General features: G+C 31.2%; 4 protein-coding genes and 1 long non-coding RNA gene across 12 annotated transcripts; 3 read left to right on the top strand and 2 right to left on the bottom strand.

Moving 5' to 3' along the window:
• Window positions 1-337: 337 nt before the first annotated feature.
• Window positions 338-5,964, bottom strand: Zmynd8 (Zinc finger MYND-type containing 8). 8 transcript variants are annotated; one of them, XM_076316920.1, is made up of 8 exons: window positions 5,420-5,964; window positions 5,244-5,336; window positions 5,058-5,156; window positions 3,923-4,388; window positions 3,374-3,692; window positions 3,118-3,298; window positions 1,054-3,042; window positions 338-922 (listed from the first exon to the last, which is right to left on the bottom strand). In XM_076316920.1, exons 4-8 carry the CDS (start codon window positions 4,348-4,350, stop codon window positions 570-572), a joined length of 3,270 nt encoding a protein of 1,089 aa, XP_076173035.1. In that variant the 5' UTR covers window positions 4,351-4,388; window positions 5,058-5,156; window positions 5,244-5,336; window positions 5,420-5,964; the 3' UTR covers window positions 338-569. The 8 variants fall into 8 exon arrangements, with proteins under 8 accessions (XP_076173035.1, XP_076173031.1, XP_076173038.1 ...); XM_076316916.1 differs by having other exon boundaries at window positions 4,918-5,156; XM_076316923.1 differs by having other exon boundaries at window positions 3,923-4,103; window positions 4,203-4,388; window positions 4,918-5,336.
• A 61-nt stretch (window positions 5,965-6,025) lies between these two features.
• Window positions 6,026-8,828, top strand: LOC143149500 (myotubularin-related protein 9). The gene is made up of 7 exons (XM_076316924.1): window positions 6,026-6,475; window positions 6,594-6,759; window positions 6,838-7,130; window positions 7,222-7,325; window positions 7,461-7,765; window positions 7,861-8,184; window positions 8,289-8,828. Exons 1-7 carry the CDS (start codon window positions 6,320-6,322, stop codon window positions 8,687-8,689), a joined length of 1,749 nt encoding a protein of 582 aa, XP_076173039.1. The 5' UTR covers window positions 6,026-6,319; the 3' UTR covers window positions 8,690-8,828.
• A 135-nt stretch (window positions 8,829-8,963) lies between these two features.
• On the top strand, window positions 8,964-10,261 carry LOC143149611 (uncharacterized). Its single transcript, XR_012992835.1, has 2 exons — window positions 8,964-9,357; window positions 9,426-10,261. It is a non-coding gene; the product is annotated as an uncharacterized LOC143149611 (long non-coding RNA).
• A 364-nt stretch (window positions 10,262-10,625) lies between these two features.
• Window positions 10,626-12,654, top strand: LOC143149608 (integrator complex subunit 15). Its single transcript, XM_076317176.1, has 4 exons — window positions 10,626-11,294; window positions 11,361-11,982; window positions 12,044-12,345; window positions 12,421-12,654. Exons 1-4 carry the CDS (start codon window positions 11,189-11,191, stop codon window positions 12,507-12,509), a joined length of 1,119 nt encoding a protein of 372 aa, XP_076173291.1. The 5' UTR covers window positions 10,626-11,188; the 3' UTR covers window positions 12,510-12,654.
• On the bottom strand, window positions 12,304-14,483 carry LOC143149609 (ribosomal RNA-processing protein 7 homolog A). Its single transcript, XM_076317177.1, has 5 exons — window positions 14,084-14,483; window positions 13,679-13,742; window positions 13,258-13,590; window positions 12,888-13,193; window positions 12,304-12,820 (listed from the first exon to the last, which is right to left on the bottom strand). Exons 2-5 carry the CDS (start codon window positions 13,713-13,715, stop codon window positions 12,735-12,737), a joined length of 762 nt encoding a protein of 253 aa, XP_076173292.1. The 5' UTR covers window positions 13,716-13,742; window positions 14,084-14,483; the 3' UTR covers window positions 12,304-12,734.
• Between the last annotated feature and the right edge of the window lie 16 nt (window positions 14,484-14,499).

The raw sequence follows: 14,499 nt of genomic DNA on the forward strand, positions 1-14,499 counted from the left end.
GAAAAAAATAAAGAAAATATGTTTTATGGCTAATGGTGTTTAATGATTCTGTTGATAAAAATTTGTAAAATGGGAAAAGATGTTTGTTTTCACTCTCTGAAAATTATATGTTCCATACCTAACATAAATTAATAATTCAAGATAGATCCATCGTACAACACAGCAATTTAAATAATTTATGGATTAAATTATCAACTTTTTAACATTCTATTATATGGATATAAAAAATGCCGTTGTTAGTATCTTACTTTGTGATTTACATTCTATTATAAAACTAATAATAAGTCTATGGTTCCATCTGTCCTAACAGGTTAAGGAAATATTTTATGTTCTATACCTTTATCAATTAATTTTTTATTTTTTATCGGTTGTATTTTTACATTACAAAAAGTGTTGTATAAAGTACTATTTTGTGTAACATTGTAATTATAATTATACCACTTATATGGAAACACAAGACGCAACAGCAATGGAATAAAAATCTAACGATATTATCAAAACTTAGAGAACAAGTATTTATAATGTATTAGACTTCTTACTTCAATTTCAAGGACTTAGACTGATGCGTTTTAGGCCCTCCGTATGTTTGATGTCACATGTTGTGTATTTATCATAAGTCTTGGCATCGTTTGCTGTTGATTTGAATTTGAAGGAGAACTAGTAACGACAGTAGTGAACGAAGGTTTTTGAGCACATGTTCTCATATGTATTGGCCAATGCGATTGTTGGCAGGAATAGTCGCAATATGCTGTATTCCAACAACAATAAAACAGTGCTTCTCGCCAACACATTGCACACCATTGTTTACGTTTAGTTTCTTCAATACATCGTAATTTTTCTTCTTCTGTTTCCCTACGAATTTCTTCAATAGCACGTAACCGTTCAGCTTCTAAACTTGTTTGCATTTCTTTTAATAATCGACCTGTAATGAGAAACATTTAAAAATTTATATATATATCCTTTACTAGTAAGAAAAAAGTGAAACAATTTTTTAGTACATTTGAATACACCAGAAAAACATACAAATGCACGCTATGAATAAAAATGACATACTAGCATTGTGTCTCAGTTCGTTGAGTTCTTGTTGATGTTGCCATCTCATACGTTCCATTTGTAATTGTAAAAAATAAGTTGTTGCTTTATGATTATCGGATGTAGCATTTTCACAATTTTGATTCTCTTGAGCTGCTTCTTTATACGCCTCTGTCATTAACTGTGCCATTTTTCTAGCCAAATCACGAGCATCGTGATACAAACGAGCACTAATAGGTCCTGCTTCTGGTGGAACCATTTGATATTCAACACAATTTTCAGCCTGATGAGGCGGAATATAAACCATAGAATTAATCGAATTTGACAATACACTTGCAGACGAGTGTGGAACAGGTTGCGGACAAGTGCGTGTCTTATTAGGAAATGATTTCCTGGCTTTACTTTCTTTTCTTGGATGTGACACTTGCACCGTATCTTTCGATGCCTGTTGAATCGTTGCAACATGGGTACTTTTTCCTTTCTCAGATACCGACAAACCATCAATAGATTTTTTCATGACACCAGGAATACCATTGTTTACAACCAAAAGTAATGCAACAGATTGATCCATTGCATTTTTTTTAGTCATCTGAGCGTCACCAATGTCATCTTGAGTTTTATTGTTTGATATCGAATCAGACGACGATATTAAACTATTATTATTACAATTTTTTGAAGTGTCTTTCGATGATACGGCATCACTCTCTTTAAGAGAAATTGTTGATTCCGTCGTAGTTGATTTCTGATGTTGTTCATTTGCGATAGATCTTAAAGCCTTCTCAGCATTCACTTTATCAACCATTCTAGTTTTTGGTTTATAAACTTTCGTTACATTTTTAGTACCTTTAAAGCTATTTCTTTGTGGATGTGACAAATTTTGATTGGCATCTTCTTTATTGACATTAACTTTTAAGAGAGACGATTCTTTTTTGGGCGTTTGAACGTCGTCCGTCGAGTGCCTGTTTAAAGATGTTACTGCCTGTTTCGACAAGTTTACTAAAGATTTTGTATTATCGTTTGTTACGCTAGCAGAATTATTATTTTTTTCAACTATTTGAACATCTACTTCACTTAGATCGCTTTTATTTGTGTTACTTTCATTTCGATCGATTATGGTGGTTTTACTCGTTCCAGGTTTCACTTCTTCTTTTTTCGCCAATTTTGGATTTGTTAATGCATTTTTATCGAGTTTTTTGTCCTCTTCCTTATGTTTTTCAGCTATTGTCTTGTTTAAATTCGTAGAAGTATTAGAACCGTCGCGCGTAATCAAGATCAATTCGACTTCGTTCAACTGACCAAGTTCTTCTATTTTTGGTAATTTATTTTTAATTTTGTTTTGTTCAGAACTTGCGTCAAAATCAACTAACAGCTTATTCTCAATGTCAGAATTGTCTGTTTTGTCTGAATCACTTTGTGACTTAGTTTTAACATGTAATCGTTTTTTGAGAAATGGTTTTTTCTTAGGAATCAAAAATTGTGAAGAAGTATAGTTATTGAAACGAAGAGGATCATAATTTGGTAACATTAACTTTATTTGCATTGGGTCATGCGGATTATATTGCACTTTAGGAGGCGCAAATTTAAATTCACCAAATACAAGCTCGAGCTTTCGACAATGTCGAGTAATTTCTCTAACACATTCTTCCATATCCAATCTCCGTTTACGTGGCAATGGAACAGGAGGTTCTTCGGAGTATAAGAACAAATCTCGTGGCGATACCCACGCACGATCGTGTTCACCAAAGAAACGTACGTCTACGAAACCTTGAGAGTTTATTCGAGACATAGCTTTTGCTGGCCAGAATGGAAAACCTTTCAATTTGGCCCACACAAGTGGATGAGGACGACGACAGGGTTCGATAAACCACGACGGCTGTGGTCTTGATAAGTTCCTTCCATGAGCATAACAATCAGGGCAAGCTTCGATTTCTGATACTTCCTGACGCGCCAATTTAATTACCTGTTTCGCGGCATTTGTTAATTTAGATGTATCGGTATACACACCACCGCCTGTGTAATTTAAATGAAATTTTATAATGGCTATTTACTTACTTAATATAACTTAATCTACGATGTATTACGTACACGTATTAAATACAATACAGTTATGCTGTATCCATTTAGCATCAGCCATAAACGCATCCGTGCTACCATAGAGTTTAGCCCGGACGTTTGATTCCAAAAGACTCAAATCCATTGGTTTTACCACATAATCCAGGTAATTTGGCGCCTCAGAAAGTTCTACTGGTTTCCAGAACGGTTCTGACTGTAACAAATAGCCGCTCAAATTTAATTAGATAGAAGAACAAAATGTTAATGCAAATAAGAAAGTAATACCTACACCAGGATACTCGCTCATTATTTCAACCACATGCTTTAATAATAAACACAACTGATCGACTGATAATTGTGCCATAGCCATAGAACGAGTTTCTGCATTTTCTGCTTGCAAAATAGCTGCACATTCTCCACATATCCAATTTTGAATGGATGGTGGTTGCATCCCAATGCACCTGCGATGCCATGATCGAGGACAAGCACTACAATGAGCTTCTACAGATTCTTTGTGACAACGCCAACAAAATCTATCGCTCGTATTTCTTTTTTTTCTTTTACTCCTGTGATTATTTTCTTCAGATAGTAAATCTCCTTCTTGAGAACTAAAAACGTAATTTAATATTTTAATTTCATTATACATATATAATTGATACATCATTCTGTAAAATATTCTTGACTTCAAAAATTTGGAAGAATATTAGTTTACTTTGTAATGACCTAAAATGCTTTAGGCTAACTTTTATCAAAATAAAACAAATGGTATTAAAATGGATACAGATTCTGTTGAAGAATAAAAAAAAAATTATTATAATCAGAAACTATCTACACTCACCTAAAATTTCGTTGCTTTCTTTTTAAATTATTGCCACTCCTGACTGTAGTTTCTTTTGTGTTATCACTCTTATTAATCTTGGAATCATTTTTCAATACAGTGGAAATTATATTTAATTTTCCCGTGTTCTGAACATGTTCTATTTTATCTATGTTACAATTAACTTCTTCCTTATCGCTTTCTAAAATAATCACCTCCTCTTCAATTTCATTTCTTTTTTTGTTTATAGCATCCACAATGTTTTTAATAGTATTAATTTTATCTGCAATTAAGATTTTACTTTGTTCTTTGAAGGATGCATCAATGGAATTGCTTAGATCATTTTGAATATCCAACAACTGTGAATTTTCCTTCTGTGGTTCCGGTATAGCTGGCTTTTGTAATTGTGGTGAATTTTTTAAACTTCCTTCGACCTCTATAGATGTCATTTTGATTCATCGCATGCGTTTATTTGAATATATGTTAACTTCAACATAGAAATAGAAAATAAGACAATTAGAATAGGAAATTTATAAATTACAAAAGATTATTTTTCCTATTAAGATAAAATTTATAAGTAGCCCTTGATTTATAATACTGGATTTTAAACAAAAAACAAAGAATTTCTATGTTTTTGTGTTATAAATATACATTTTAATAAAACCCGTTACATTATCATACAAATCTATCAAATATAGACACAAACTTTAATAAGTAAGTTATATAATAGAAAAGTTAACGCGTCCATTTTTGTACAAAGAATGAAAAATTCATAAAAGACGAATAAAAGAATAATGCATTATATATTTGTCCAAATAATCTTAAACAATACTAATGTTTTATTTATCAATTTATTCATTTTCAAATGCATTAAAATAGACTAATTAGATTTAACAATGAGATGAGAACATTATAAAAAAATGTGTTTGCGCTCATTGGAATTTTGCTTAAAATATATATTTATAGTATTATATGAAATACAACATTAATAAGTAGAAAATAATTAAAAATTTTACCTCAGACACGATCAATAAATGTTTCTAGAACAAAGCTATTGCACTATTTATTGATTGATGATAGTATATAATAATAGTAACTATACAGAAGAGTTTGAGACTATATCCTGTATTATAATGAACACAGGCAAGACAATTACCATCTATGGAGTTCGCACATAAACCAGGTCTTTAAATGGCAAAATAGTTGTGGATGTTTTAGAACTTCTCAAATATATTCTGCACGTCGAATAAACGACCTTCCATACAAATCCCAAACAACATGGATAAGCGAGATATATCACTTACCAATACGACATTAGATGAAAAAGCATGAGCATTCTTACCCCCTCCTAGATGTCCACTTTCTGATCGCTGATGTCTCCATCTCTCGGCAATATTTCTAACTAGTAAACCACGTGGTATTTTGTATTTACAGGCTATTAAAAATAACACTGGTCAATTTTTTCCCAAATTTTTACATTTCTATAATGTAAACACTTCTTTACTTAGCAATACGTACCTATATTATTTGTACACAATAAATATATGTATATATGATATTATTTATTTACTTAATTATTTAAGTATATGTCCATCGTATAACGTAGGTATACATTTTTTAAACCCAAGTATCGTTCTGTAATAATCATACCTGATCCTTTTTTCATTAAAAGAGGTTAGCTTTTACATGAAAGGTATAAACATTTCATTTTTCACATTTCCACATAAATTGTTTTAGAGCAATTTCAATGAAATAAAACTTCTTGAAGAGTTACTACAAACAATTACTCTTCAGTACAATGTTCATTGCTGTTTCAGTTATTGTAGATTTAAACATATTCAAATACTTTCAACATTTTTTTGTATATGTTAAATATATATATCTAATAATGAAAATATGAATGAACAATATTTGGTGATCCTTTATTAATAAATCTCACCATATTTCTTAATAAGTGTACCAAGAAATCGCAGTATAAAGTATTACTTTCTTAAGCATTAGGTTATGTTGCATAGTAGGTTATATGAACGCAAAATAACGTGCTTCCCTCTGTGTTCTCCTATGCGACTGGCGGCAAACTAACAGTGCATACATGGAGAACGATAAAGTGTGCTGTAAAATATATAGTGTTGAGTATACGAAAAGTAAACAGCAGTGTGATTATTGACAACTGATTTTTTTAATTTAAGCTAAAATATCATTGAAGAATGAATATATTATAAAAAGGCAAATAAAGAATTCAAAAAGTTTACAAAATTTTCTATAAGTTCATACTTGTTTTATACAACTTATTAAATAAAATTTGTTCTATGATAACTATAAGACAACGACGTTAGGTTATGCAGAGCTGTCAAAACATTTACGTTTGTTTTAAAATCAGTAACGATTGATACTTAAAATCTTTGATTAAAGCACATAATGGAACTTAGCGACTTAATATTAATTCCAAACCTTGATAATGTTGTGTTAATAAATAAAAGTGATGGAAATAGTAAATCTATAGATGGGACACTGTGTATTAGTAGTCACCATCTTCTTTGCTCTTCGCGACAAGACGATAGACAAGAGCTCTGGGTACATTTTACAATGAACAGTATTTTATTATTATATATCATTATTTTGAATAACATGTTTATTACTTTAGAATAAAACATTTATTCATTTATATAATTTTCTCTCAATATTTTTTTAGCTGCTGTATCGAAACATTGATCTCATAGAGAAAAAATTGAATACCCAAAGTCCAGGTGGTAGTATTATATTGAAATGTAAAGATTTTCGAATTCTCCAATTGGATATTACTTCTACAGATGACTTAATGAATGTTGCATTATCCATAGAAAAGTTAACATCGCAAGGTGCAGTGTTCAATTTTACTCGTAAAATATCTTAACAGTTTATTACCGACCTTAACTTATTTTTTCTCTTTGTTGCAGAGCAAACCTTACAGTATCCTTTTTTCAATCGGCCACAAACCACTAATAACATCCCAATACAAATAGAAGATGGTTGGACTGCATTCACTCCTGTTTCAGAATGGTCCAGATTATTAACTGCACATGCAGACGAGTGGCGCATCAGTTATTTAAATAAAGACTATAAAGTTTGCAATTCTTATCCTTCTGCTGTTATAGTACCACGTCACATAGAGGATAAAATTATTATATCTTCTGCTAGTTTTAGAGATGGTGGAAGATTTCCTGTTTTATGTTACAGGCACGAAGGAGGGGTATGAAATAATATTATACAAAGTAACAAAACAAAAGACAAAAATAAGTGTATACTGTAGGCATTTAATGAGGTTTTAATAATTATCACAGAGTATCTTGTTAAGAAGTAGTCAACCAATGTGCGGTTCTACTGGTAAAAGATGTAAAGAAGATGAAAGATTGTTAAATGCAGTGTTAGGTCCAGGAAGACGTGGGTAAATATTAATATTGTACATCTTTTTAAAGATTTCAAATATAATATTATTTGTAATGTTGATTATTCAATTTATGAATAATAGTAAGATTGTTTTCAGTTTAAATTGTATTACTAACATATGATTTCTTGATAGTTATATAGTAGATACAAGATCTATTAGTCAAGCTCAAAGCTCAAGAGCCAGAGGTGGTGGTACAGAAATGGATGCTGCTTATCCACAATGGCGGAAAGTGCACAAAGCAGTTCCGCGTCCACACGATTTAGCAGATAGTTTTTTTAAATTGATAGAAGCTTGTAACGACATAACGTGTTCTACTTCTCAGTGGCTTTCAAGACTTGATAATAGTGGGTGGTTATCTGCTGTACAAAGTGCTTTAAATGCTGCTTGTGTAACTGCTCAATGTCTTCATCAAGAAGTTGCAGCTGTATTAGTTCACGGTATACAATCATAAAATAATTAAACAACAAATATAATTATATTTACTATGATAATTTTTATGTCCATTTCAATGATGTTCTTACATTTTGAACAGGAAGCGCTGGTAGAGATTCTACTTTAGTAGTAACTAGCTTAGCACAAGCAATATTAAATCCTGACTGCAGAACAGTGCGTGGTCTTCAAGCTTTGATCGAACGTGAATGGATACAAGCAGGCCATCAATTTTTTAGCCGCACACGTCATGGACCGTATCATCCAGCAAATTCACAAAATCTAACACATGCTCCAACTTTTCTTCTGTTTTTAGATTGCCTTTATCAGCTTCATTATCAATTCCAATTTAGCTTCGAATATACAATAGAACTATTAATTGAATTATATAATCATGCATATTGTTCTGATTATGGAACATTCCTAGGTATATATATACGCGCGCGCGCGTGCGTGTGTAGTAATTTTGTTTTTATGATTAATACACAACTCTGTTGCGGTGTTCAAAATATTTGCATACATTGTTTTTAGGTGATACAGAAGCAGAAAGAGTCGGACTTCGATTATCGGAACGAACATGTAGCTTATGGTCATACATAAATCAACCAGAAGTACTAGAGAAATGGTTAAATCCATTATACGAATCAAATCCAGGCGTTATTTGGCCTAGTGTCGCACCAATTAGTATTCAATTATGGAAAGAACTTTATCTTGCTCATACGAGTGCTGCTCCATGGAAAGGTTTATTGCCGTGTATAAAGCAAATAAAACAAAATTATGCGGCAGTACGAAAAGTTGCTGGCCAATTGCGCGTTCAGATCAAACGAGCAATTGACGAAATGCGTTCTAATCCAGAGATAATTCACGAAGCTGAAAATCAAGATGAGCATACTTGTATAGCACAATTAAGTTTAGAATCTCAAAACACCTGATACATAGGTTACTGATGTTAAAAAAAAAATCGTATTATACAATGTATTATCAGTATACCTTTATTTACAACATAAAATTGACACATAAAAGTTGATACTTTGTGAGAACTTGTAATAAACTTAAAACGTTTTACTTAGATTTCATATTTTTTTAAATCTTTCAGACTTGAAGTTATTTATATATATTATTATAAAAATGATCATAAATCTATATTATTATAGGAATTAATTCGATTGAACATTTTCAGAATTGTATATGGAATATGATGTGCATATTATGGACAATATGCGTACGCGCATGTGGTTAACATATATGTATGTGCGCACACATTATTTACATATACACTTAATTCGCTAAATATGTATGAATAATACAAGAAATAGTCATGGTATCATTATTAGTTTTATGTAGATGTAGTAATATTTCTGCAGTTAACACTATTTGTGCATTGTTCATAATACAGTGCAAAATATTTAACAAAAAATGAAATTGATCATTTTTATTTCATGACAAAGACCTCTTTTTTTATTTTTTCATATGTTTTAATTTTTATTCTTTCAATCGAGTATATAAGTGAATACATCGAGTGTATTAGTCGAGCAGATTAAATAAAAAATCAAAACAAGAATATGAAGATGAAATCAAAAATTTTCTATAAATTTTGAAAGTAAGTGAATTTTTGTCGAACTCCCTATTAAAAAATTAAAGTTATAAGGTACAGGTAAATCTTCACAGTTGTTCAATGATGACAAAGATATGGGAGAGGTTAGGGGCAAAATTATTTATACGATCGAAAAGCGGAAGATCGTTGGTGGGGAAACACAGCAGGTGTTCACACACAAAGAAACAGAATAGAGTCCTGCAGCCATTAGCTTGAAACTCGAAAATCTCTTGTGTATTTTATAGCAATATAAAATAGCGTAAATATTAATAAAATCAAATCTATCGATCAATATGCAAACATATACATTTTAGGTGTATAACCTTGTAAAATATTTGTATACATCAAAATAATTTGATGATGAGCAAACGCCATTGAAGTTTAATGTAAAATAATACAGAACGTTTCGCTTCCCTTTTCATATAGTACCGATATAATATAAACAGATATCTATTTACCTAATAAATGTAAATTTTGTAACTCTTTTTCTTTATTTTTTTCAATATTATTTACCTTTTTTAATGTCAATAAAATTTATGAGATGGAAAAAAAAGTTCTTACAAAAGATTTAAATATATATTTCCTTCAAGTCCAAGAAACAAATTCATCCTTTAAGATCGACTTTGAGGCTCGGTTTCCTTGGATGAGTGTGGATCTAGTCACGAATAGAATTAGAAAAACGTGGACTGAATTCAAACCCACCCAGGGCCACCAAACAAATTGGGTTTCTATCCTTCGATCAGTGTTGGTTAAATTTAATAAAACGTGAATGATGATTCGCGAATCGCGTAGAGAAAAATATTTCAATAACAGTTCGACGAGAAAAGAAGAGCATTAACTTAACTGACGACGAAATCACAAGTAAAATGTAGCGGAATGATGCGTTTGAAAATGGAATTGTAGAAGTTGCGAGTAGGGGAACCAGAATAAGGAGCTCGGATTGGCGCGACTCCCTACTCTTACGTTACGAGTAAGGCCCTTAAAAAGGAAGGGATTTTTGTCAACACAACAAAATCGCGGAACAAAGAGACCTATGTTTCTACAATTGATCCATTTTGTTTATTCTGCTAGATTTCTCTTTCATTACATGCAGCTCGGTTTTGTGCGCGCAGGAACTTGGAATCTGCATAAAAGTATCATACCTTTCAATGTTCTGATGTAGCGACTTTAAAGGTTCGTTTTCACGTTAAATAAGATCACAATTTTTAATGCTGTAAGTTTCAAACAATTTGAAAAAAATATTCTTATATTTTGTAGCGGTCCTTCTTCGACTACACTTTTTTAATTTACAGTATTTTAAAAATGTGTCAAAATATCGATGATTCAGGTAGGCCTTCTGGCCGATCAATCACTCTTCTTCGATAGATGGAAGTTTGTATGGAAAACTGAATATGCTTTGTACCCATTTAATTAGGTGTGAAATAACTCGTACATTAATATATATCTTTAACAATCCATTAAATAATCGTTTTTATCAATTACTCGGCACTTGTAGGTTTCATATATTAAAATTAATTGTTAAAACATAATTAAATATATTTAATAAGTACGAATTGATCACTTATTTAAATTTTTTATCTTACGAAGACATTAACAGAGTATTGTTATTTCAATGATTTATGCAATTTGTCATTCATAGGTTAGATATTTTGAAATGTTAAAATTGCTCTGTCAAGTGCGATCAAGCGCTTATACTGGCAAGACCAAGTTGCATGCTGTAAAGGAGAAAGGGTAGCAGGTTACTTTCCCCTCTCATGGTACAAATCATTGTTCCCTGAGGTTCTTTAGATTTTTTGTCAAGTGCCCTTAAGCTGAATTCTTTCTTTTAAATGTATTTATGTGTTACATGTGTACATATGAATTAATGGCAGGGAATGATATCAAACAAAATTTACGAAAATTAGATTTTCCCTACTGCGCTAGAGAAGCATTGTGCAGAATCGGTATGACAATTTATTAAATAGGTTAATTGCTTTCGCTATTTTTATATTTGATCCATATTTTTAAAGAGATATTATGCGGAAGACCTGGAAAACAAATGGATTTGCAACTGGACTTAATATCAGAATTTGTATTTGGAGAAATAGAGAAGCGGAAGAAACGGAACATGACAATAGCAATACAAGAGTTGCAACTGATAGAAGTTCTAAGTGATTTTTTTCAAAGTCCAGGAGGAAGTGCTGCTGTGCGCAATGCTGTTTTTTTATCTCTTTTCCCTGCAGATACTCCTAGATATAAAGTTTTAGGCAATTTAGTATCTTTGGCTATTGCTACTCAAAACAAGGCAATTTTGAATGCCACTGGAATTTGGATGCAACAATTAGGTTCTACTTCGGTACAAAGTGTAGGATTAGCCCGGCATGTACTTAATGACTATTTTGTCCTTACTCCAAAATCAATTGACAAGTTGAAGCAGCTCCCTGTTCTTGCACCACATTTCATTGCCAATTTACTAACAGCAATAGGTGAAGTTTATGAAGACAAAGATCCACCTACAGAACTACTCAGGTTAGTAGGAGAATGGATAGATGAAAACCCAAGTCTTTTATTGACTCCATTAATGGATAATCCTGTCTTACCAACTGGTGGCATTCCAATGACACCAATAACACCAATAGCAGGTTTATTCAGGTAAATTAAATGAGTAACATATAACATTTAATTTGAGATGATTATAATTCTAATCTTTCAGGTGGTGCATATTATGCCCTTTACGCTTAAGTGTTATAAAGAATGCTGAAAATTACGAGGAACAGAGAAAATTGTATTCTAAAATACAACAGCTACTTATGGATTCAGTATTACGATTAAAAAATAGTGGAAACAATAAACATGCAATATCTGCACAGCATTTTGCAGCTACTATTCGCACATTAAGTATTAGTTTACAATCACAGACAAATGTTAATTCAACTTCAGGTGACTTAGCTATGGAACGACTTGCACAAGCTGTTAGTGCAGCTATGTCTGCAAATTGCATTTATGGAAATAAACGTGTGTATTTTTATAATTCATTAGTGCGCTCATTATTATCTTATATAATATAAATCATCTCTTGATTTTTTACAGAGGAGTTATTGGCTTTATTACAGCCTTTATCATATCAACATTTTCTTATTGAATGGACACTGCAAACATATGCATCCAAGGCTGCTTGATTTACTAAATTTATGAATATAACCTCTAATTCACGACATCTACTTTCGATCTGTACATAAATAGAAGTACAGTATATGTGACTGAATTGTAGTAATAAACAAACAAATATTTTACGATATAATAAATATCTATTTTATGTGGAAATTAGGAAGTTAAACTTTATACTTTTCATATATCAAAGTATTTAGAACTAAAATCCTCTATACTTTATTACATTTATAGAATTAAAATGGTTTGAATGTCCTTTTTGACTTTAAATCTTGTAGTCTCTTTTTGTCTAATTCAAATTTCTTTCTTAACTCTGCCAAATCTGTGAATAAACATTTTAATTATTAGAATCTAACATAAACATAAAAGCAATGTGCAATGAAACTTACTTTGTTTTTTATTCTCACGAATTTGGAAAGTATAAAAATTAAGCAATTGTTTTTTTATATTCTTTTGCTCTTCTTTATGTTGCACTTTATTGATAGTAGATTCCTTTCTAGAAAGAGCAAACTGTCCTCTTTTCTTCTGTCCTGATACAGTTATCCAACCGTCATTGTCTTCAGTTCTTTCTTCCATAGCTTTTTCGTTTGCTATTTTATCAGCAATTTGTCTGTCATAATCATGCATGTAATCTTCAACTTCTTTTTTCATTTCATCCTCATTATGTATTGTATCATTATATTCTTTGCACCATTCTATTCAAACAAACAAAACAATTTAAGAAAATTTCATAAAAGTAAAAAAAAAAAAAATACTTACTTGTAACTCCTGTTAAGCATACATTGTCTTTATTATTTAATGTTATTACAGTATTTGCAGAAAGTTTTAATGCTTTTTCTAAAGCAGACTCTTTTTCAAATACTACATATACTACTTTGAATCCTTTTACATTTATGAAAAGAACATTAGAAACAATCCCACAAAGTTGAATAAAGACATTCTTTAATACCTCTGTTGTAACATAAGGAGGTACATTCAATACAAACAATGTTCTTCCTTTTGGATGTTCAGATTCTTGTTTTCTAATGCAGTGTTCTTTGAAAAACAATTGATGTTTGTCTGTGCTTTCTTTATCAAAGCGAATCCAGAATGCTAGAAATCAATTAAATATTCAAATAAATATCTGTTTAAATAAATAAGGAATTCAATGAAAACGATTGATAAAATAATACATATTTACTTTTAAAACCCCTGTGGTTTTGTTTATCGCTCTTCATAATCACTTCGTCCTTTATAACCTCAATCTGAATTAATAATAGAATTGGATAATAATTCGCATACTAATTTTATAAATTTATGATAATATGCAATAGTAAAAATCACATATAACTTCAAAAAGTGTTAAATATTTTATTGTACTCATTATATACATAACATGGAACACATGTGTTTAAACTTGAAAACGAAATAAACGAAATAAACAAAATCATATGACAGGAGCTAAGCTACATCGATACATATAGTACAAATATCCCTAGTTAGAATAATGCGTCGATACCACGGAATAATGGAATTTGAATCGCGTAACCTAGACCGGTTTGAATTGGCTTAGGCTAATTTAAAAGGAAGTCATATTTGGAGTTACCTTTTCTCCTTCATATGTACTCTCGTGTGCGTTGTGTTCGAAACACGAATTGATAGTGTTTGTTACTATTTTAGTTTATATATTTACGTCGGATCAGAACTGAATAACTTTTGGATCAGTTGGTATAGGATTTTTTAGCAATGATTTTTCAATTATGCTTGTTCAAGCGTCGTTTAGTCCTTCAGGTTAAATATTTTGGAAGTTCAAAGTCATTCTATGACGCGATCAGCGGTATAATGCGACGCATCTACATATTTCGTGTAGCGTATCTAAAAGCTACACGTGAAGAAAAAAAAAGCAATTCGGAGTATAGTTACTTTCCCCTAAATTGGCTGGAATTCATTCGAGTCGATAACTTCGTACTGTGTACATGATTTATCGAAGGAAACACTGCTCTCAGAGCGATAGGAGTTACT

The sequence above is a fragment of the Ptiloglossa arizonensis genome, chromosome 7 (genome assembly GCF_051014685.1).
Source record: "Ptiloglossa arizonensis isolate GNS036 chromosome 7, iyPtiAriz1_principal, whole genome shotgun sequence".
Classification (NCBI taxonomy): Eukaryota; Metazoa; Arthropoda; class Insecta; order Hymenoptera; family Colletidae; genus Ptiloglossa; species Ptiloglossa arizonensis.

Coding starts and splice junctions, on each gene's coding strand:
- Zmynd8 (XM_076316921.1), bottom strand. CDS start 4,350: ATGACATCTATAGAGGTCGAAGGAAGTTTAAAAAATTCACCACAATTA. Junction 3,693..3,922: donor AGAAAGCAACGAAATTTTAG/GTGAGTGTAGAT, acceptor TTACGTTTTTAG/TTCTCAAGAAGGAGATTTAC. Junction 3,299..3,373: donor TAATGAGCGAGTATCCTGGT/GTAGGTATTACT, acceptor TATTTGTTACAG/TCAGAACCGTTCTGGAAACC.
- LOC143149500 (XM_076316924.1), top strand. CDS start 6,320: ATGGAACTTAGCGACTTAATATTAATTCCAAACCTTGATAATGTTGTG. Junction 7,131..7,221: donor GTTACAGGCACGAAGGAGGG/GTATGAAATAAT, acceptor TAATTATCACAG/AGTATCTTGTTAAGAAGTAG. Junction 8,185..8,288: donor TGATTATGGAACATTCCTAG/GTATATATATAC, acceptor CATTGTTTTTAG/GTGATACAGAAGCAGAAAGA.
- LOC143149608 (XM_076317176.1), top strand. CDS start 11,189: ATGTGTTACATGTGTACATATGAATTAATGGCAGGGAATGATATCAAA. Junction 11,983..12,043: donor CCAATAGCAGGTTTATTCAG/GTAAATTAAATG, acceptor CTAATCTTTCAG/GTGGTGCATATTATGCCCTT. Junction 12,346..12,420: donor TTGCATTTATGGAAATAAAC/GTGTGTATTTTT, acceptor GATTTTTTACAG/AGGAGTTATTGGCTTTATTA.
- LOC143149609 (XM_076317177.1), bottom strand. CDS start 13,715: ATGAAGAGCGATAAACAAAACCACAGGGGTTTTAAAA. Junction 13,194..13,257: donor ATGCTTAACAGGAGTTACAA/GTAAGTATTTTT, acceptor TTGTTTGAATAG/AATGGTGCAAAGAATATAAT. Junction 12,821..12,887: donor TCGTGAGAATAAAAAACAAA/GTAAGTTTCATT, acceptor GTTTATTCACAG/ATTTGGCAGAGTTAAGAAAG.